Source organism: Triturus cristatus, chromosome 12 (assembly GCF_964204655.1).
Source record: "Triturus cristatus chromosome 12, aTriCri1.1, whole genome shotgun sequence".
NCBI classification, from domain to species: domain Eukaryota; kingdom Metazoa; phylum Chordata; class Amphibia; order Caudata; family Salamandridae; genus Triturus; species Triturus cristatus.
Window position 1 is genome coordinate 842,773,283 of NC_140595.1, and position 21,804 is coordinate 842,795,086.

A 21,804-nucleotide genomic window follows, 5' to 3' on the forward strand; every position below is an offset into this window, starting at 1 on the left:
AAGAGAAAGAGACGGAAAGAGGAGAGAAACATACAGAAGGAACCATGCGAGTGACGGAGGCAGGAAGCAGAGAGAGAGAATCTAAGACCGCAGGTGAGCAGCCCTGACAGAAGAGACAAGAGGCCTCCGAGATGCAGGAGACAAGAGAAGCACAGATAGATGGAAGTGATGAGATCTGGGAACCATCTACGAAGATTCATGCATGATGGGCGGCAGATTCAAATGTAATTCATAGATGAAAGTGGTGTCAATGTAGCCTTCTCTAGGTTAAAGCTTCCTTCATCCCAATGTAAGTTAATGGAAAAAGGACATTTATCTTTAGTGCGCTCACAACGTGCAATTCTCTGCTTCCCCCTACTGCAATAACTCCCAAGGAGAGAAGGAGAGAGACAAATGCCATTGATGTGGTTTAACCAAGGGCGTAGCCTTTTATTCACATAGTATCATTGTGAAACCATAGCCACAGTTAAGCATACATTGTTATGAGAATACAGGTGACAGCAAAGACATACATTATTGACATACATTATTGTTATAAAAATGCATGACATAAGGTCAGCACAACAGTTCAAAGATTGTGCATTACAGAGGTGTCTCCACCTTCCATCAGCAAAAGAAAGATAGATTAAACCCAGATCTTTGTGACTGGGGGTGAATGTTTGCATTGTCCAGCATTCCGTCCGTCAATTGTTTCTTTTGCATAGGTTGCCCTAAGTGGGAAGGGTATGACCAGACGTGGGTCCCGTGCTCACTACACCATTGGATTCAAGCTAGCCTGGCTGAAGAAGGGTGATGCCCTGGTACCGGTCCCAGGATGCTTGTTTCCGGTCCAGGGAGCACCTGGCTTGGCGGTTCGGGCTGGACTGTTCCCACAAGGAACAGGGTCAAGACTGATTTGCATATGGCTGGGTCCAAACTGGGGTGGTGTGGTGAGCAAAAGAATGATGGATTAAACCCAGATCTTTGTGACTGGGGTTGAATGTTTGCATTGTCCAGCCTTCCATCCATCCATTGTTTCTTTTGCATCCACCTTCCATCACAGCTGAACACTTCAGGATGGAAAGTACCGGAAGGCCCCTTTCCTTATCCATCGCCCACGCCCTTCATAATAACATCCAGAGCATACATACCTTAGTAGGAACTTCCCCCTCATCTCTCAAAAGGATGGGCAAGCAATACCAGCCGTTCCATACCAACACATACACCAGGGCACCGCATAGCGCTCCGTGCCAGTCGGGGTACCTGTCACCTGGTAAATCCCGCAAAATGTTCAACTCTAGGCATCCCGGGGTAGGGCATTAAGGTCCAGGACCACCAGCAGGTCAGTCCCCCTTCGTGCCTGCCCAGTGTCCACACAAATCAACACCCCTCCATGGAGAAAGTTCAGAAAATCAGTTCACGTTTGGGGTAGCCCCCTTTTCTGCTGCAAGAAATTCCGCCTTCAGCCAGGAGTGGCTGTGTGTGCGTGTAAGAAAGTAGTAAGATGGATGCCGGTGCGCATTGGGGGTAAAAGAGGCCTATCCTTTGCCTCGCAGTGCCTTATATGCTGTAGTCCAGGGCAGCGCCCCAAATGACGTCACAGGGAGCCCTTCTTCGTGGCGACACTGATGAGGGACTCCCACTTTGCTCATGCCAGTGGACCGACTAATGACGTCCCTCTGCTATTTGCAGGGGGCGCCTAGGCATTTTACCTCTTCAGGTGTTCCTGAGTGCTCACCAATGCTGGTCTGTGATTGGATAAGATATTTAAATACAAAGGAGATGGGGTTGCCAAGAAAGGTGAAACTAGGAGGAGGTAAGGTCATGCAGAACCCACCACAGGAAGCTGAAAGAAAAGAACCTGGGTCGAGGCCTAAGGACAATAAAGTGTGATTAGGGAAGAATGTGTAAAAATAACCCCAAGTGTAAAAAACAAATCACCTCTTACAACTCATCTGTTTTTGTATCTGTTTAGTTTTATTTACAACATCCCTCTTTTATCTCGTTCACATACCAATAATTTTCTGAGGAGAAATCATCATTGTACGTTTGTGAACAGTCTGTCCATCCGCGGACCGTAGAGTGCAGGTGGACAGACTCCTCTAGGGGCACCTGCTGTTGTGTCCTTTGAATACACCCAGAAATGTGACCCCATCATCATCATCATCAAAACGTGATGAAGGAATTGAGGGCGTAAACATGGATCAGTGAATCCCTCTGGGTCAGAGGGTTACCCTCCCATAGACCATGCCTTAAAACCACGGGTCCTCAAACTGTGGGACCGCCACCCGGGGGTTCCAAGGAGCTCATGCGGGGGCGACAGGGTAAGCCAAACGCCATGCTGAAAACAGAGCGGCCACGAGCTGCTGCGTAATGCGCCACCAGTGATGTCTTTTGTCACTCGTGGCCTGGCAAGGCGTAGGTGTCAAACGTTGCCTTCCACACATAACCCTTAAAGTCCATTTCCCATATTTGTGATGCAGGATCACATTGTGGGCAGTTTCACCCAGTTAGGGAGACCTGGATGCCAAGAGAATGTATTTGATAGGATGTGTAAACAGATACCTGACTATAATTATAATGTTTGCGAGTTTTATACAATAATTGTGATAAAATATGTTTGTCCTTCTAGGGGACCCCATTATTGTTATTTACACAAGGGAGGGCATGGCACTAACGCTTGAAGACTACTACTTTTCACAGTAAACCAGATCAGGCTACGATGAGAAGGAGGCAAAGACCAGTTCTGTGAGCATGGGCATGTGTTCCGGGCTGGTGTTCATGTTCATGTTGAGCTTTGCTTCGGGCCTTCCAATATTCAAGATAAGAAACTTCCAGTTCCAAGATGGCCGCCCTACTGAGATTGGCCTACCTTCATAGTCCTCTTTCTGTTTCTACTGTGGCATACTCTTGAGTGTCTATCCAACAGGTGGACATCTCACACCTTCTCTCAAACAGCTTATATGGAAGCTTTGCAGAGTCTGAAGTAGACCAGTAAAGCAGTGAAACTGGGGGTGCGCGTGGATGGGAACTGTTGTGAGGGCGAGGGGATAGGTTACAATGGATTGTAATTCACATGCCTCACAGGTGACTGGAAACAAAGCTGTATCAAGTACACAAGTTAAAATTAAGAAATATGCATTATCAGAATAACAAATATTGGAACTATGAAAATTTGTAAAATGCAGTGGAACTATATGACAAATAAGTGATGGAGCGCAGTTCCTCGTCGATCACTTCAACCTCTTGTTTTGTGATTTCTGTTGCAGTTGCGAATTAACGCTGAGATCTGAAAGCCGTAACCATTCGGGGACCAGCAGCTCAAACAGGAAGCTCTGAAAGAAATCAGCAGGAAACACGTCATTATAGCCTCATTGACTGGAATCACCTCACTCAGGGTCAATATAGACTCTGTCTACAATCCCAACCTTGACACCTACTGCTCTTTGAGCTCAGGTGTGTTAGTAAATTAACTCAATAGAAACAGAATAAGACTACAACTCCCAGAGTGCATGAGGCTACCACACACAAGTCCATGACTGGAAACAGTGTCCGTAATGACCTGGATGGAGGCGGTCATCATGGAAGAAGCAGAAAGCTCCAACATGTGGTGCCTCCGGAGCTCGCGGAGCTGCAGTACTACTTTGTAGTGAGAGGTTGGGTCATAGTCCCTGAACCCGGCTTGGAACCTGGAATTGGAGCTTGCTAGCCCCAGCTTCAGTGTATGACCTAAAACTGTGCGATTCGGAGCAGATCACTATATCTCCAAATGGTAAATATACGTATCTCTAAGACGCGCATTTGTTTAGTATCGTCCTAATTTCATTCTTTAACACCTTTGATTCTGTAATACGGTGTTAACCGAGTTCCACCCATACAAAACCGTTCCGCCTGCAGCACCTCGCGTTTGAGAGGCTCCTGCTGTAACAAAAGAAACTGTGTGTACCTGCTTCACTACTGCTGCTCTGCTGTGATATATGAAATACCTAAAACAAACTAAGCTGTGCAGGCAAAGCGGCTCCTTAATCCGATTTAATACAAATATTGTCATTTTAAGTTGGAAGTATGTCAGAATATCAAGGTCCGTAATATCAGAGGGCACTTACATCGACTCCCAAGCTCTTGTGAAGGAGAGGACGCGTAGCGAAGTACAGATTTACTATTCTCAACTCTCTATCGACTTACCTCGACGGTATGTGGAAGTCAGCAGAGGACACGTAGGGAAGTACAGATTTACTATTCGCAACTCTGTCGACTTACCTCGACGGTATAGTGGGAGTAAGGAGAGGACACGTAGCGAAGTACAGATTTACTATTCTCAACTCTGTCGACTTACCTCGACAATATAGTGGGAGTCAGGAGAGGACACGTAGGGAAGTACAGATTTACTATTTGCAACTCTGTCGACTTACCTCAACAGTATAGTGGGTGTGAGGAGAGGACACGTAGCGAAGTACAGATTTACTATTCTCAACTCTCTATCGACTTACCTCAACAATATAGTAGGAGTAAGGAGAGGACACGTAGCAAAGTACAGATTTACTATTCTCAACTCTCTATTGACTTACCTCGACGGTATAGTGGGAGTCAGGAGAGGACACGTAGGAAAGTCCAGATTTACTATTCTCAACTCTCTTTCTACTTACCTCAATGGTATAGTTGGGGTAAGAAGAGGACAAGTAAGGAAGTACATATTTACTATTCGCAACTCTGGCGACTTACTTCGATATAGTGGGAGTAAGGAGAGGACACGTACAGAAGTACAGATTTTCTATTATCAACTCTCTATCGACTTACCTCGATGATATAGTGGGAGTCGAGCAAGTGCAGGGCTAGAGAAAAAAAACACCATGGAAGGACAACTTTTGTGATGTACCACTGGATATGATGCCAGAAGAAGGACCTTGTACCTAACAGGTCAGCTTTCTGAGGTGTAAAGGCTTTGAGTAGGGTTGAGTTGTAGGGTTAGTTTTAGAGTTGAGTTGTAGGTTTAGTTGTAGGGTTGAGATAGCAGTACATGTGGAGTGGACGGCCTTGCTTTTTTCTTGTGCTTAAAATGACCTTCACCCATCTCTTTTCCCTTTTTGTGTTCTTTTTGAAGCAATAGTATTTCTACAAGAAATTCTGCACAGTCCACAGTAAAATAGTGACGCCAGTAGTTGAGAAGAAGGTCCACTGGGTGGGTACATAGTCGCTTGAGCCTAATGCTCAATAAACAAGACCGTACATAAACTCATGTCTTCATATGTTATATATTCTATATTACACCTAAGAGGCAAGTGATGGAGAGCTCAGGGGAGAGGAGAGTCACAAGATTTACTACCTGTGAACGCAAGATTTACTACTCGTGAACGCAAGATTTACTACCCGTGAACGCAAGATTCTCCACCCAGTGACATAAGATTCCCCCCGAAACATGCAGTTCACCACCCGTGAACATGCAATTTACCGCCCCTGAACACAAGATTCACCACCCATGAACACAAGATTTACTACCCGTGAACACAAGATTTACTATCCCGTGAACACAAAATTTACTACCCATGAAAACAAAATTTACTACGCGTGAACACAAGATTTACTACGCGTGAACACAAGATTTACTATCCGTGAACACAAAATTTACTACCCGTGAACACAAGATTTACTACCCGTGAACACAAGATTTACTAGCCGTGAATGCAAGATTCTCCACCCATTCAACGCCTCTGAATATGCGTTTCACTGCCCCTGAACATGCAATTTACCGCCCCTGAACATGCAATTCACCACCTGTGAGCATCCAGCTTAATTGTGAATGATCCTAAATCGCAGCCCTGGCCTCCCATCCTTGTTCTGTGCTTGCTCTGTCCAAGCACCTCTACATACATACACACATGCATACATACACAGATATATGCATACATACACACATGCATGTGCACATACATACCAACTGCTCACATCAAGGAGGCCCAGAGTTAATGCTGGCATCCACAGATTTGCAAGAAAGAGGCTGGAGAGGTCACATCATAGTAAGGATGGCAGGGGCCCTGGTCCAAGGAGGGGAAATGGGCCCGTTGACTGATGCTGGGCAGTAAAATACAGCAATTATCAGGGTTCAACAGGCCCCTCAGGGCTCTGGGGCTGGTACCACTGCACCTGCTGCACCAACTGTAGTTGCACCTCTGAGACTGGTAACCATTTACCTGTTATTCCAGAGGTGGTTTCAACAAGAAGTATGGTGGCTACCATCAATGTGTCGGGGTCTGGGATCTGTTACTTTCCTGTACCGGTGGAGAGTAGTCTGGTTAGACGAGAGTTGGGCTTGACCAAGTTCTCACCAATTACCCATGTAACGAAAGGCCTGTGTTTGTATGGTCGCTCTCCAATGTCTTGGGCTGGTGCTGCTGGGTTTTCGACTCTTAAGCGCACTGGGCCCTGCCAGGCCCCATTGCATGTGCTCTGACCCCTCAAAAGCATGTGCAATTAGCTAATCCCTGATTGCCATATTCAACTTACCTATAAGTCACTAGTACATAGTACCGAGGACCTATAGGTTAAACGTCACCAGTGGACTGCAGCAGTTGAATGTGCCATCACTACAGCGACCACGTGAAAACATGACTCGGTCTGGTCGGGCAGCTTTTCAACTGCCAACTCGGCTTGGCAAAATACCTTTTGGCCGAACCTAAACATTCCTTTTTAATATTTATAAGTCACCCCTATGCTAGGCCTTGAAAGCCCATAAGGCAGAGAGCAGAATATTAAAAAGAGGGACACATTGCTTCATGTTTTACATGTCCTAACAGTGAAAGTTCACCATTGTTGATTTCACTGTAGCAAGGCTGGTGGTCTCATTGGCTGACGTGGGGTCACACTCGCTCAACCACTCAGTGCTAAATTCCATTTGGGACCACCAAAAATAGTACTTCAAGGTATCAAATTAATTGTTACATTAAACTGGACATAGTGCTGAAGTCCGATATAAAGTAACTGCTAATATAAAGGTGTCTTTGGAAATTCACCACTTTCTTGCCCATAGTGCTAGTAGCCATTTCTGATTAACTACAGCAGTTGTCACCCACGACAGCCTGCTGCCCTCCTGCTAGGAAATGAGACTGTCTGCCAGGAAGGGGGAACAAAAGACCTGTTGGTGGGCGGAGGTGTGACTGCCTCCTAACGGGATCACCAGAGGGCTGTGGCAGCTGATGGCCAAGCTTCCAAGGGTACTAGCCACCTGTCACAGGCAAATGCAAGCCACACTTTAGCTTGCCCTCTTCTTTGTCTACGTAGCCAGGCTGGCATCTCTTCCAGAGGGAATAAACTTTCTGCATTTCCAGGAGGAGTTGCTTGTTGTACTGGACACACTTCAGAGGTGTGCCGATAGTTCTGACCAAGGGAAGTAAGATTCTGACATCTTGGATTTGGGCAGAGACATGCACTTGTGAGATTGTGTCAATCCCCCAGTAAGTGATGTAGGCGTTGGTTGGGTTGCCTGTAGGAATTGTACCTTCATTGGTTAGAGAGTCCTCCCCACTCACAAACTCAAAATTGGCTTAAAAAGGGCCACTTCTGGCTACTCAGAGCACTGCTGGACTCAGAAAGAACAGACAAAGGATTGTACATGCTGAACCTGTGACCCTCAGACCACAAGGCGGCACCAATAAAGCCTTCCCCTGCTGAACCTAGACAGGTCTTCAGAAACAGAGGACGGCTTTTGCTGCTCAAATTATGGACCAGAGACATCCTTTGCCCACTGGGTCCTAGTATGGTTATTACATGGGATGGTGAGATGGGCCACCAGGCCTGGTCAGTACCTGCAGTGCCTCAACCACTTGTGCCAAGGAGCAGTAAGTGGACTCCAAGGCTAAAGAAGCCCTGCATCTTAAAAGTGCCCAGCTGACTAGTTCCAACTGGACTTGCCCTATACTCTTCTGGTGCAGCCTGCAAGATCGAATCATAGCCCTCAAGAGGTACCCCCCAGGTCCTGCACCCTTGACTGGGGCTAGAGTGTAGTCTTTCTTCTAAAACGAACTGCAGCTTGTGAGCCTAAGGCTCACAGATAATACAATACGGCTGCTCATCTCCCTGTGGTCACTATTGTGTGAAGTAGACATGGAAGTGGGCGGGATCGGAGGGGCACAACATGCCCATACTTTTTTGAATTTTGAATAAACGTTCCCCTATTTTCTGTAAAAACCGCCTGTAGGAAGGTGGAATCTATATGGTTGCCCCCACTTTTTGCCTGGTGTTTTGCTGGTCTATGACTTAGTTGGACTGGGATTCTGCTAATCAGGACCCCAGCCTAGCTGCTTCCACTCTAAAATGGTTTCCATGTACAATAGGTACATATCTAATTGGATTCTGGGGTGCCTTATAAGCCCCTAGTATATGGTATACTATGTACCTAGGGCATAGGTACCTCAAAGGCCTACCAGGGCTGAAGCATGTATTATGCCACCCCTGGGAAGCACTCCAAAATGGCACCACAGGTCTGCTACTGCAGCCTGGGTAAGGTGGTGCTTGCACCCCTTACAGTCGTATAGGCTACCTATATCACTACCATTGCACAAACATATAAAACCTATAAGTCACTCCTATGGCAGGCCTTAACAATCCTGAAGGCAGAGTGCTTGGATTTATGTGAGAGGGTGCCCCTGCATAAGCAGAGCCCCTCTGCAGCATTCGGAGTATCTCCTCTGATGCTGTTTGTGGTGCAGCCTGACCATATACTCTTAAGTGCATTATAACCTCGCGGTAAATGCTAACTTTGGACTGGCTGCACGGAAACATGTCGCGTTTGGTGTCAAACGCTTTTGAATACTACCCCCCCCCCCGCCAGATCTGGCGGCGGGGGTAGCATTCCACCCTTCTAGAGGGAGAGACATGTTCACACTGGTCTAACCCGGTAGGACTTACTACAGCCCTGGCATCACAAAATGGATGCCTCTGCCACAGACACGGGTCTGGCCTCCTGCTGCTGACCGAAACTCCGGCAGGGGAGGCCTCGTCAATAGGTTTCCTGTCCCTGGGAGGTGAACCACCTCCCCAGACAGGCAGATGAGTATTGGGGCTGGGCGGGAGCACTCTCTGGTGCTTTGAAGTCCTGCACTGGGGGCACACTTGGTGTCCCTGTGCATAGTCCAGTTCAAACCGGTTGCAGGGGCTACCTGCCCCTGCCCTGGCGCGAAACTGGACAAAGGAAATGGGTGTAACCATCCCTCTTTCCAAACCCTTCCATAGGTGGGTCCCTAGAGTATGTCCAACACCCAAACTTAATATAAGTATGGGAACCCAGTCCTTGTGACTTCAGATTACCCTGGACGAAACTCTGCAACATATATCCTGGACCTTCGACTTTCTATCCTGGCTAGAAGACTGAAGAAATCTCCCTTGGAGTCGAGGAGTGAGTCCCCTGCTTGGCAGGCACCAAAGAAGCAACTGTCCGGTCTGCAATTCCGAAGCTCCCATTGGATGCCGAAGTCTCTGCATCACCAGAGGTGGATTTCCTGACTTCCCCGAGGCTACCCTGAGTCCACAGCAAAGCTGAGGCCCGTGGCTATCGTGGGTGACGACGAACTGTGACCTCTGGACACTGCGTACTATTGCTGGTACATTGACTTCTTGTATTTTGCTGAAGTTCTGCTTTGGGCTCCGAGTAGCCCCAGCCTTGAGCACTGACTGCACCAAAGATCTCTGGCCTCCACTCCACAAGTGACCCGTGGGCCAATTTCCAGTGCGACTGCTCGAGGCTCCTTCGCAATCGCTAGCCCGTTGGCTAATGGGTCCCCACGAAGGCAACTACTCTTCTGCTTGGGCTTCCCTGGTTGCTCCAGACGTGCCATGACTTACCCTCACTGGGTGAGTCCCTCAGACCTTGCTGGTCTGCACCAACGTCCTTCTTCTGTTTCCACGAGACTTGCTGTTGCCAAGGCTTGTTGGGTCCATTCTTATCGCCGACACTGCAGCACTCGACAGACTATGTGGGACAGCTCGAATCCGGCTTGTGGACTTTGCCGACGCCTCCTGGACCTCGTGGCTGAAGAGTGAAGGCACCCGTCAACTCGCCTGAAGCACCCGACATCAGTGGGCATTGGTCCATCCTGCCCTCGGCCACTGGCAAGTGACCCAGACTCTGTCCCCTCTGCTTCCAGGTTCCTTACATCCTAGATCCAGGTTTGGATCTCTCCGGACACTTCTCCTCTTCACGGCAGCAGCACTTCTTCGCCAGCTTCCATTGAAATAGACGACGCGACCCGACACCAAAAGACACCTATGCACCCGGCTTCCCTGGGTGAGGTAACACGAGTACTCCGGTGCTCCCGTGGGTGCTGGCCTTAGAACCTTCTAAGTCTGAAAGGGTTTGGTCCTGAGTCGATTCTAAGTGTCCCTAATCTTTAAATTTTCAACCACGACACTGCCCATAGAAGCTAACGGGAACCCGTGGTTGTGTTTACACACTGCGCACGGCCCCCGTGGGTCCCCTGTGTCACTACCTTGGGTGGTTCCTTGGGGTCCCAGTGATTCTACAGGCTCTAGGCCTTGTGTCTAGTTCAGTCGTGTTTCTTATACCATTTTTTTGGTATATGGTTTGGTATGCCCCTAGGGCCCAAACGTGTATTTGTGCTATTACTGTTGATAACTAACTTGTAACCTAAGTACTTCGAACTCCAGTCTCATAAAGAGACTAGAGGGTCATGTTTGATCCTAAATACATATATTTTAAATATATACCTGGTGTGGTTGTCCTTTCATTTGATCATTCAAGAGATTATAGACTGGTAAAACTAGCTCCTTTACATTCTTTCAAGACTTAGCCTGAAGGCTGCTCTCCATAGCTACCACTAGGATAGCTTTCAATAAAGGTTGTCTTTAAGCAATCACCATAAGGGGTTGTTTGGACTGATACAAGGTGCCCACTAGAACTAGTGGACAGCATATATCAGGCCACCTTCTCACACCGCCCAAGGATGGTTAATTCCAATAGTTTAAAATGCTTCAGCTGAATTGTTATTCAGTGAGTCTCCTGTGCTGTGATACCGAAGCCAGGCAGACAGCTAAACACGCCTCACTGCCAGGGTGCCTGCTTGCCTGAAAGAATTGCAAATGTGCGCAACGAGTTAATTCTGCAATTGTAAAGGGTAATATGCCACTGAAAAGGATACTTGGGAGCCGGTATTGGCTTTAATTGGTCCAATCACTTGAAGCTTTGTGATGACATAGATGTATTCTTTTGTTTTAATTGTAGTTGTATTTATAAAGGGCGCTGCGCCCCTCATGAGATGTTGAAGGGACAGTTAGATAAACAAAAATTGCAATACATACAGTCTGGGTATTACTAAAATCTAGATTTTAAAAGCACCTTTTTGTAGCAGTCTATCATATCCTGTGTGTAATGCAAGTATAAAATAATGACTTAAATATTCACAGTGCCTTCCCTCACAGGCTGCGACCTCGTAGCACTAAAAATGCACAACTCACTATTCTCTACTGCACCAACCAAGATTTAATCTGTGGCTCTCTGGTTACACACAGACCTCTGCAGGGCATTAACTAATAGGGGTTTCATAATGTACTATTGTGCATTTCCCCCTGAGTAACATATTTTTATTTATTTTTTATTTAAGCTGCGTGTTATTTGATATGTAGCTACCTGACAGTGAAAGACCTAAACTCTTACAGAATATTTTGGGCATTTTGCCACACCTTTGGCCCCGCCCCCATTACATGCAGCATCACAGTTCCCATACTGTTTTTTAATGCACTTCAACTGCTGGTGTGAAGTGACGTGTTTGCGCCTTTAAACTGTGTCTGGAAACAGAAGGGCATCTCGTTACCTGTACGATCGTAAGAGCACCAACAGCCGTATTATAAATAGGGTGCACTTTCCCTATGTATGCCATGGAGCACCTTAAAATAGGTGCGCTGGGCGTAAACCGAGAAAGTGCACCCTATTACAATGAATGCGATTCCCCCAGGGCAACTGTGAACTTGTGCTGCCCTGAGGGCAGTGCTTTTAAGAGAAATACGGAGCGGCTGTGAAGCAGTTGCTTTGTGTTTCGCTGTGGAGGGGGCACCCCGCCTGCACTTTCAAGAGGGGAGAGAGCCCCTTGCAGGCAGGTGCAGTGAGTGACTGCACCTGCGTCCAAATGGACTTCTGGGGGACAATAGGACCCCCTTTTCTCGTTCATGAGGGCTGCCATCATGGGGGCTGCCATTAGGTGGCGCACTGTTACAGCTCCTCCTGACAGCGTCTTTGCCTCTGCGCCTGCATCTATAATAGGGCTGGGCGCAGAGGACGAGAGATTCCATAATTTGCATGTGGCACGCCCCCATGCAAATGAGGGATCACCCTCTGGTGATAGTGCTGGTACTATATGTTTGTCAGCGCTAACGGTATTACAGAAGCGGATGCACAAGAGTCTGCGGCCCTTTCTGTACCAAAGTGCCCCAGGGACGTACAAAGCAGGCGCAAGCCCCCGTTGTCCCCAGGACACTTCTGTGATACGGCCCCAGGTGTTAGTGGTGCTTGGAAGCTGTTAGCGCTGTTTACGGTTGAGGTACGCACCTGAATGCCATGGACCAGGCAGCCGTTGGTGAAGGTGGCAAAGCCGATGGTGTTCACGGCCTCCCTGGCAAAGTCCTCAGCCGACTTCACCGTCAGGCTCGGCTTCTTGTCCGGCACCAACTTTGTGGCCACAAAGAGAGGGGCCACGCACTGGAGGGGCAGGGGGATAGAAAGAATTAGAAAGGGAAAGAAAAAACCTATGAGTTTGGCAAATTAAAAACAAACTTAATAAATGTAGGGTAATGGTCCGGGCAGCCTAAAAGGAGAGATACATCCGACACCACCCCAGCCCCCCGAAATGCCTACGGGTCCACCTAAAGTGTGACCAGCTCTGCCCCAGCCCTACTGGCCTTGCATCAGATAAGCTGCCTTCCCATGTCCAGCTCACCCCTGTAGACTGCACAGCTGTTCCTGTTTAAATGGTAAACCCCCCATTGACCGTGCTGAGGCCCGTGGGGCTGGTACCAGTGAGGGGGTCTGGTTTGTGCCATTTATGGAAAGTGCCAGGGCCTTGAAACCTCGGCCGGATGGGCGGTAGCACAGGCTCTTTCTCCTGGTTTGCTTGTCTGTCCGTATGCTGTCCCTTGTGACACAGGCCTGGAGTGCTGCGCCTAGCTGTGCCCCTGGTGGCCTTCAGTGCGCTGGCTGATCTCAGAGGGACAGGCTGCAGCTTCCAGGCACAGCATGTGGGCGCCTCTCCCTGCCCTGGCTCATCAGTGAGGTACAGGGGTGAGGGGTAAGGGGGGGGGGCAGGGGAGAGGCTGAAGGAACAGAACTGTGTAACTGGGTCTAGAGTGGTTGTCCGAGCACTGGCCCTCCGCAGCGCTGCTCCTACCTGGACAGTGATCCCAAAGCTTCTGTACTCGGCCTCCAGAGCCTTCGAGAAGAAGTTCATGCAGGCCTGGAACACAAACAAGAGTCAGTCACACAGGGTGCAGGAGAGCGCTACATCAGAGAAGAGATTTGGCCACCGCTTCGAGGCGATGTACATCAGAGAAGAGAGGTGGCCACCGCCTGAGGCACTGTACATCAGAGAAGAGAAGAGGCCACCGCTTCGAGGCGCTGTACATCAGAGAAGAGAGGTGGCCACCGCCTCGAGGCGCTGTACATCAGAGAAGAGAGGTGGCAGCCACCTCGAGGCGCTGTACATCAGAGAAAAGGTGGTAGCCGCCTCGAGGAGCTGTGCATCAGAGAAGAAAGGTGGCCACCGCCTTGAGGGGCTGTACATCAGTCAGAGCAGAGAGAGGTGGCCACCGCCTCAAGGCGCTGTACATCAGAGAAGAGAGGTGGCAGCCGCCTCGAGGAGCTGTACATCAGAGAAGAGAAGAAAGGTGGTCACCGCCTTGAGGTGCTGTACAACAGTCAGAGAAGAGAGACGTGGCCACCGCCTCGAGGCGCAGTACATCAGAAAAGAGAGGTGGCAGCCGCCTCGAGGTGCTGTACATCAGAGAAGAGAGGTGGCAGCCACTTCGAGGCGCTGTACATCAGCCAGAGAAGAGAGAGGTGGCCACCGCCTCGAGGCGCTGTACATCAGAGAAGAGAGAGGTGCCAACCGCCTCAAGGAGCTAGCTGTACATCAGTGAAAAGAGGTGGCAGCCGCCTCGAGGTGCTGTACATCAGAGAAGAGAGATGTGCCAGCTGCCTCGAGGAGCTGTACATCAGTGAAGATAAGAAAGATGGCCACTGCCTCGAGACGCTGTACATCAGTGAAGAGAGAAGTGACAGCCACCTCGAGGCGCAGTACAGCAGAGGAGAGAGAGGTGCCAACCGCCTCGATGCGCCGTACAACAGAGAAGAGAAATGGTTACCACCTTGAGGAGCTGCACATCAGAGAAGAGAAGAGAGGTGGCGACCGCCTCGAGGCGCTATACATCAGTCACAGAAGAGAGAGGTGGCCACCGCCTTGAGGCACTCTACATCAGAGAAGAGAGGTAGCAACCGCCTCTAGACACTGTACATCAGAGTCAGCGAAAAGAGGTGGCCACAGCCTTGAGGCACTGTAAATCAAAGTCAGAGAAGAGAGGTGGTGACTGTCTCGAGGCGATGTACATCAGAGAAGAGAGGTGCCAAGCGCCTTGAGGCGCTGTACATCAGAGTCCGAGAAAAGAGTGGTGGACACTGCCTTGAGGTGCTGCACATCAGTAAAGAGAGGTGCCAACTGCCTTAAGGTGCTGTACATCAGAGAAGAGAAGTGGCGAATGCCTCGAGGCACTGTACATCGCAGAAGAGAGGTGGCCACTGCCTCGAGGCGCTGCAAATTAAAGTCAGAGAAGAGAGGTGGCAACTACCTCAAGGCGCTGTACATGAGAGAAGAGAGAGGTGCCAACTGCCTCGAGGTCCTGTACATCAGTCAGAGAAGACAGAGGTGGCCACCACCTCGAGGACCTGTACATCAGAGAAGAGAGAGGTGGCGACCGCCTGGAGGTGCTGTACATCAGAGAAGAGAAAGGTGTCAGAGAAGAAAGCGGTGATGACTGCCTCGAGGCGCTGTACTTCAGAGTCGGAGAAGAGAGGTGGCCACCACCTCTGTGCACTCTGCATCAGAGAAGAGAGAGGTGCCAACCACCTCGAGGTGCTTTACATCACTCAGAGAAGAGAGAGGTGCCAACTGCCTCGAGGCACTGTATATCAAAGTCAGAGAAGAGAGGTGGTGACCGCCTTGAGGCGATGTACATCAGAGACCGAGAAGAGAGAGGTGTACACCACCTTGAGGTACTGTGCATCAGAGAAGAGAGAGGTGCCAACCACCTCAAGGAGCTAGCTGTACATCGGTGAAAAGAGGTGGCAGCCGCCTTGAGGTGCTGTACATCAGAGAAGTGAGGTAGTAATCCCCAAGAGGAGCTGTACACCAGAGAAGAGAAGAGAGGTGGCGACCACCTAAAGGCACTGTACATCAGTCAGAGAAAAGAGAAAAGAGAGGTGGCCACCGCCTCAAGGCGCTCTACATCAGAGAAGACAGATGGCGACCACCTCTAGGCACTGTACATCAGAGTCCGATAAGAGAGGTGGCCAGTACCTCGAGGCGCTGTACATCAGAGTTAGAGAAGCGAGAGGTCACGACCGCCTCGAGGCACTGTACATCAGAGAGAGAGGTGCCAACTGACTCGAGGTGCGGCACATCAGTCAGAGAAGAGAGAGGGGGCCACCACCTTGAGGTGCTGTACATCGGAGTCAGAGAAGAGAGCGGTGATGACTGCCTCGAAGCGCTATACTCCAGAGTCAGAGAAGAGAGGTGGCCACCACCTATAGGCACTTTGCATCAAAGAAGAGAAGTGGCAACCGCCTCAATGGACTGTACATCAGAGAACAGAGGTGGTAACTGCCTTGAGGCACTGTGCATCAGAAAAGAGAGGGGTGCCAACTGCCTCGGGGGCTGTATATCAAAGTCAGAGAAGAGATGTGGTGACCGCCTTGAGGCGATGTACATCAGAGAAGTGAGGTAGTAATCACCTAGAGGAGCTGTACACCAGAGAAGAGAAGAGAGGTAGCGACCACCTCGAGGCACTGTACATCAGACACAGAAGAGAGAGGTGGCCACCGCCTCAAGGCACTCTACATCAGAGAAGACAGATGGCGACCACCTCTAGGCACTGTACATCAGAGTCCGAGAAGAGAGGTGGCCAGTACCTCGAGGAGCTGTACATCAGAGAAGTGAGGTAGTAATCACCTAGAGGAGCTGTACACCAGAGAAGTGAAGAGAGGTGGTGACCACCTCGAGGCACTGTACATCAGTCAGAGAATAGAGAGGTTGCCATCGCCTCGAGGTGCTTTACATCAGAGTCAAAGAAGAGAGAGGTGACGAACACCTCAAGGCTCTGTACATCAGAGAAGAGAGGTGGCGACCGCCTCTAGGCGCTCTACATCAGAGTAGCGAGGTGGCCACCGCCTCGAGATGCTGCACATCAAGCTCAGAGAAGAGAAGTGGCCACCGCCTTGAGGCGCTGTACATCAGAGGCGATGTTATGTTAGGTGAATTTGTAACTCACACAGATACTCATGAGTGTCCCAGCGCGATGTCTAGTGGAGTATGGAAAATGAACTTTAAGCAAAGAAATGTGTTTTCAGTTTCCTCTTGAAAGCCACTGGATCCTGAATATTACGCAGAACAAGAGGAAGGGCATTCCAAGCAGCAGCAGCCTTCAAAACAAAGGAGCTGCCCCCTAACCTCTGATACTTAAAGCGAGGAACCTGAGCAAAGCGCAAGGACATAAATCTCAGGGGTCGCGCAGGAACGTAAAAGGAAAAGCGTTTCTGCAGATAAAGAGGACTACCACCATGAAGAGCACGGCGGGCCAGAACAAATGATTTAAATGTAAGTCTAGCTATCACGGGGAGCCAATGAAGAGATCACAACTGATGGAAAACGCTGTTCCTAGCCGAAATGCCCAATAAAAGTCTAGCTGACGTATTTTGGACCACATGGGGCTTCTTCAGCAGGTAGCCCGGAATACCAACATAGAGGGCATTGGCATAGTCCAGCCGTGACAAAATCAGTGCACAAGTAACCGTTTCCCCGCCGCCTGGGGAAGGAGAGGAAAACATTTTCTAAGGATTTTGAGAAGGCTGAAACAGCAACCAGCCAACTTCTTAATGTGTGACAAAAAGGAGAGACTCTCGTCAAACCACAGCCCCAGATTTTTAATAGGCTTCAGTTCAGTGGGAGGGTGTTCCAGGTCTTGTCGGCAAGGTGGGAGAAGGACCTCCCACCAGTGGTTGTTCTTTGGATGCGTGGGACGGTGGCGAGTGCGAGGTCGGAGGAGCATAGCTGGCGGTTAGGGGGTGTAGAAGGAAAGTAGTTTGTTGAGGTAAGCTGGGCCGGTCTTGTGGGAGTGCCTTGTGTGCGTGGGTGAGGAGCTTGAAGGTGATCCTCTTGTTGATGGGTAGCCAGTGCAGGTTTCTCAGGTGGGGGGTGATGTGGCTGTGGCGTGGTACATAGAGGATCAGTCGTGCCGAGGCCTTTTTTATGCGTTGCAGTCATTTGATGAGCTTGGTCGGGGCTCCCGCATAGAGGGCGTTTCCATAGTCGAGTCTGCTGCTGACGAGGGCTTGGGTGACTGTTCTTGTATCTGTCGGGATCCACCTGTAGATCTTGCAGATCATGCGGAGGGTGTTGAAGCAGGAGGAGGAGATGGCGTTGACTTGCTTTGTCATGGAGAGCGTTGAGTCGAGGATGATTCCCAGGTTGCGTGCGTGGTCGGTGGGTATCGGGGCTGTCCCCAGTGCCGTCGGCCACCAGGAGTCATCCCAGGCTGAAGGGTTGGAGTCGAGGATGAGTACGTCCGTTTTGTCAGAGTTCAGCTTCAGTCGGCTGGTCTTCATCCAGTCGGCGACAGCCTTCATTCCTTCGTGGAGGTTGGTTTTGGCGGTGATGGGGTCCTTGGTGAAGGAGAGGATCAGTTGAGTGTCGTCGGCGTAGGAGATTATGGTGAGGTCGTGCTGTCGGGCGACGTGTGCAAGCGGGGCCATGTAAATGTTGAACAGTGTCGGGCTGAGGGAGGACCCCTGGGGTACGCCGCTGATGATCTCGGAGGCTTTGAATCGGAATGTGGGGAGGCGGATGCTCTGGGTTCTGCCGGAGAGGAAAGAGGTGGTCCATTCCAGGGCTTTGTCTCGGATCCCTACGGCGTGGAGGTGTGCGCATAGTGTGCTGTGGCAGGCGGTGTCGAAGGCGGCAGAGAGGTCCAGGAGGATGAGGGCTGCGGTCTCACCATTGTCCAGCAGTATCCTGATGTCGTCTGTGGCGGTGATGAGGGTGGTCTCGGTGCTGTGGTTGCTGGGGAACCCTGACTGGGAAGGGTCCAGGATTCTGTTTTCTTCGAGGTTTCGGGTTAGCTGTCTGTTGACGATCTTCCCGATGACCTTGGCCGGGAGCGGGAGCAGAGAGATGGGCCGGAGGTTCTTGAGGTCTCTAGGGTCTGCCTTGGGTTTTTTGAGTAGGGCGTTGATCTCAGCGTGTTTCCAGCTCTCTGGGAAGGTCGCGGTCTCGAGGTAGAGATTGATGATGTTGCGCAGGTGGGGTGCGATGGAGCTGCTGGCTTTGTTGAAGATGTGGTGCGGGAATGGGTCTGACGGGGAGCCGGAGTGGATTGATGGTGTTATCGATGCTCACGCTGGTCCAGGCTAGCAGGAGGTTGTGGTCGATGGTGTGCGGGGAGACTGTTGTGTTGCTGTCTGTTGGGGCTGTCTGGGTGTTGAAGCGGTCGTGGATGTCTGCTATCTTGCAGTGGAAGAAAGTGTTGAGGGAGTCGCACAGGGCTTGCGACGGTGGGATGTCGTTGGTGTTGGAGCTGGGGTTGGAGAGTTCCTTCATGATGTTGAAGAGCTCCTTGCTATTGTGTGCGTTGTTGTCGAGGCGGTGTTTGAAGGAGGGCCTCTTGGCAGTCCTGATGAGGTGATGGTGGTTGCGGGTGGTGTCCTTGTGGGCTGCGTGACTGTCCAGAGTCTGTTCGCTGTGCCATTTCTTCTCTAGCTTCCAGGAGGCTCGCTTGGAGGCTAGGAGTTCTGGGGTGAACCAGCTGGTCCTCTTGCTGGTGTCTCTGTGGGGGGTTTCTTCACCGGGGCGAGGGTGTTGGCGCAGTCGTCGATCCAGCATCTGAGGTTGCGGGCAGCGTCGTCGGTGTTGGAGGGTTCGGTGGGTGTACTGAGAGCGAGGTTTGCGTGAAGTTGGTCTTCGGTGATTTTTCTCCAGCAGCGGCGAGGGATCTGCTGGGTGCGATGGTGTATGGTGGGTTTCTGGAAGGAGAAGTGGATGCAGCGGTGGTCGGTCCAGAGGAGTTCGGTGGTGTGGCTGAATGCAACGTGGGGGCTTGCGGAGAAGATGGGGTCAAGCGTGTGGCCTGCGGAGGGGGTAGTCTTTGTGACGAGTCGCCTCAGTCCGAGGTTGGCGAGGTTATCGATCAGGGTTGTTGAGTTGCTGTCGTTGTTCTCCAAGTGAAAGTTCAGGTCTCTGAGGAGGATGTAGTCGGTGGAGGTCAGGGCATGTGTGCTGATGAAGTCGGCGATGGAGTCGCTGAACTGGGGTCGGGGTCCAGGGGGTCTGTAGACGAGGGTGCCTCTGAGGGTGGAGTTGGGGTCTGTGTGGATTTGGAAATGCATGTGTTCGGCGGTGCTGAGAGTGTCGTCGGTGCTTGTCGAGACCCTGATGCTGTTCTTGTGGACGATGGCGATTCCTCCTCCGACTCCGTTGGTGCGGTCTCTGCGGGTGATCTTGTAGCCGTCTGGGATGGCTATGGCGATGTCGGGTGCGGAAGAGTCGTTCATCCAGATCTCTGTCAGGAAGGCGATGTCCGGGGATGATGTGTCGAGCAGGTCCCAGAGCTCGACGGCGTGACTGAATGCAGATCTGGTGTTCAGTAGTATGCATTGGAGGTGGTTGAGGTCTTTCTTGGCGGATTGTTCGGCGGCTCTGAGGCTGGTGTAGCTGCAGTTCCGGCAGGTGAAGGGACCTTGTCTGCGTTTCGGGGCGGCCTTGAAGCAGGTGTGGGTCCGTCCAGGGTTGAGAACGTGGAGTGTGCTGGCATCGTAGCAGCGGCGGCCGTCGTGGCGGGTGCGGTGACCAGGGGTTCCAGCGCTGGGCGCGGTCCAGGTACGGATGGGCGCAGATGGGCTTGCCTTAGGCACGCCTTCGGCGCGCCAGCGCCGCGGCTGCACAGCGGCCGCCATATATGGGGATGTGGGAGGGAGAAGCAGCTGGGAGGCGGGAGGCAGGGGCAGCGAATGGGCGGTGAGGGGGCGGGGCCACAGGGGACACAGCGGCAGGAATTGGAGCAGTGGGGGCACCTGGAGGTAACCGGGCACAACAGGGGCAGTGTGGGGGAGACAGAAGGCAAAAAGGCACAATCAGGGCAGCGAGGGGGAGACAGAAGGCAAAAAGGCACAATCAGGGCAGCGAGGGTCAGACAGAAGGCAAAAAGGCACAATCAGGGCAGTGAGGGGCAGACAAAAGGCAAACAAAAAAGGGGAAAAAGTCAAGGGCAGCGAGGGGGAGACAGAAGGCAAAAAACGGGCACAATCAGGGCAGCGAGGGGGAGACAGAAGGCAAAAAAATGGCCACAAGTCAAGGGCAGCGAGGGGGAGACAGAAGGCAAAAAAACGGGCACAATCAGGGCAGCGAGGGGGAGACAGAAGGCAAAAAAATGGCCACAAGTCAAGGGCAGCGAGGGGGAGACAGAAGGCAAAAAAACGGGCACAATCAGGGCAGCGAGGGGGAGACAGAAGGCAAAAAACAGGCACAAGTCAAGGGCAGCGAGGAGGAGACAGAAGGCAAAGCGGGCACATAGATACAAACCTAGGGCCTACCACTGGCCACCAGGGATGAGGCGCAGATGGTAGGCTGCGGGTGGAGGAGGGCCTCGACTTCAACAGCAGCGTCAGGGCACACAGGCGGAGCTGTGTGGTGGGGGAGCGACCTACCACCCAGGTCAGGAATCCCTTGAGGATTCTAAGGGATTCCGGTAGATGGACTGGCCTTAATACAGACAAAGAGTGGGCAGGATCAACCGATTGAAACACCGAAAATGCCTCAGTACTGTTGTCACAGGATGGAAAAGCCGCCTGAATAGTCCGGATCTTATCCCTAAAGAAGCAGAAGTGTTGCACCAAGTAGCTGAAGATGGAGACACACTATCTTGGGCATGGGGGGGACGTAAAGCTCTGAACGATAGCTAAACTTTCTTTAGAGTTGTTTCTGGCCGAATCAATACGGGCTGAATAAAATTGCCCGTTAGCCAATGTTATGGCTTCATAGTATGTTTTTTGCTTATCTCTGAGCGTCCGCTTAGCTGCCGGACAATAACCACTCCTATGCCAAGCCCGCTCAAGGATCTTACAATCATGCTTCAATGCTTTAAGGGCTGAGTTAAACCAGAGTTTGGAAGGAGATTCCCTAGCCAGCCTGGCGGGGCGTTATGGAACCACCATGGCTACTGCCTTAGAGACCCAACTAGTGAAACCAGCCAAACCCTCCTCAAGCTCCCCTCCAGAATAGGCCTGGAGGTTTCCAAGGCCTGATTGAATTCGAGGGGGTCGATTTTACCAAAGGCTGGTTTGCAGCAAGAGCGCGCTAAAGGCTCAGCATTGGACACTTCCCACGAAAAGTAGGTTATAAAGTGATCCGACCATGAGACCGGGCAAGGACCCCTTAGTAGAATAGGGAAGTTGGTACAAATAGGGTCAAGTATATGGCCAGCCTGATGTGTGGGAAGGCTGACCTGCTGATCAAGTTGAGCCAAGTGTAAGATGTCCAACAGGTCGCGCGCGTCCTTAGTATCTGCTTG

General features: G+C 50.9%; 1 protein-coding gene across 1 annotated transcript in view; it reads right to left on the reverse strand.

The window, feature by feature from the left end:
- Positions 1 to 403: 403 nt before the first annotated feature.
- Positions 404 to 21,804, reverse strand: part of LOC146783044 (very-long-chain 3-oxoacyl-CoA reductase-like) — a 133,586-nt gene continuing 112,185 nt past the window's right edge. The window contains exons 9-11 of the mRNA XM_085638372.1: positions 13,365 to 13,430; positions 12,530 to 12,679; positions 404 to 3,314 (exon numbers count right to left, since the gene is read on the reverse strand). Coding sequence (XP_085494498.1) covers positions 3,213 to 3,314; positions 12,530 to 12,679; positions 13,365 to 13,430 — 318 coding nt within the window. The 3' untranslated portion in view covers positions 404 to 3,212. The remainder of the gene's footprint in view (positions 3,315 to 12,529; positions 12,680 to 13,364; positions 13,431 to 21,804) is intronic.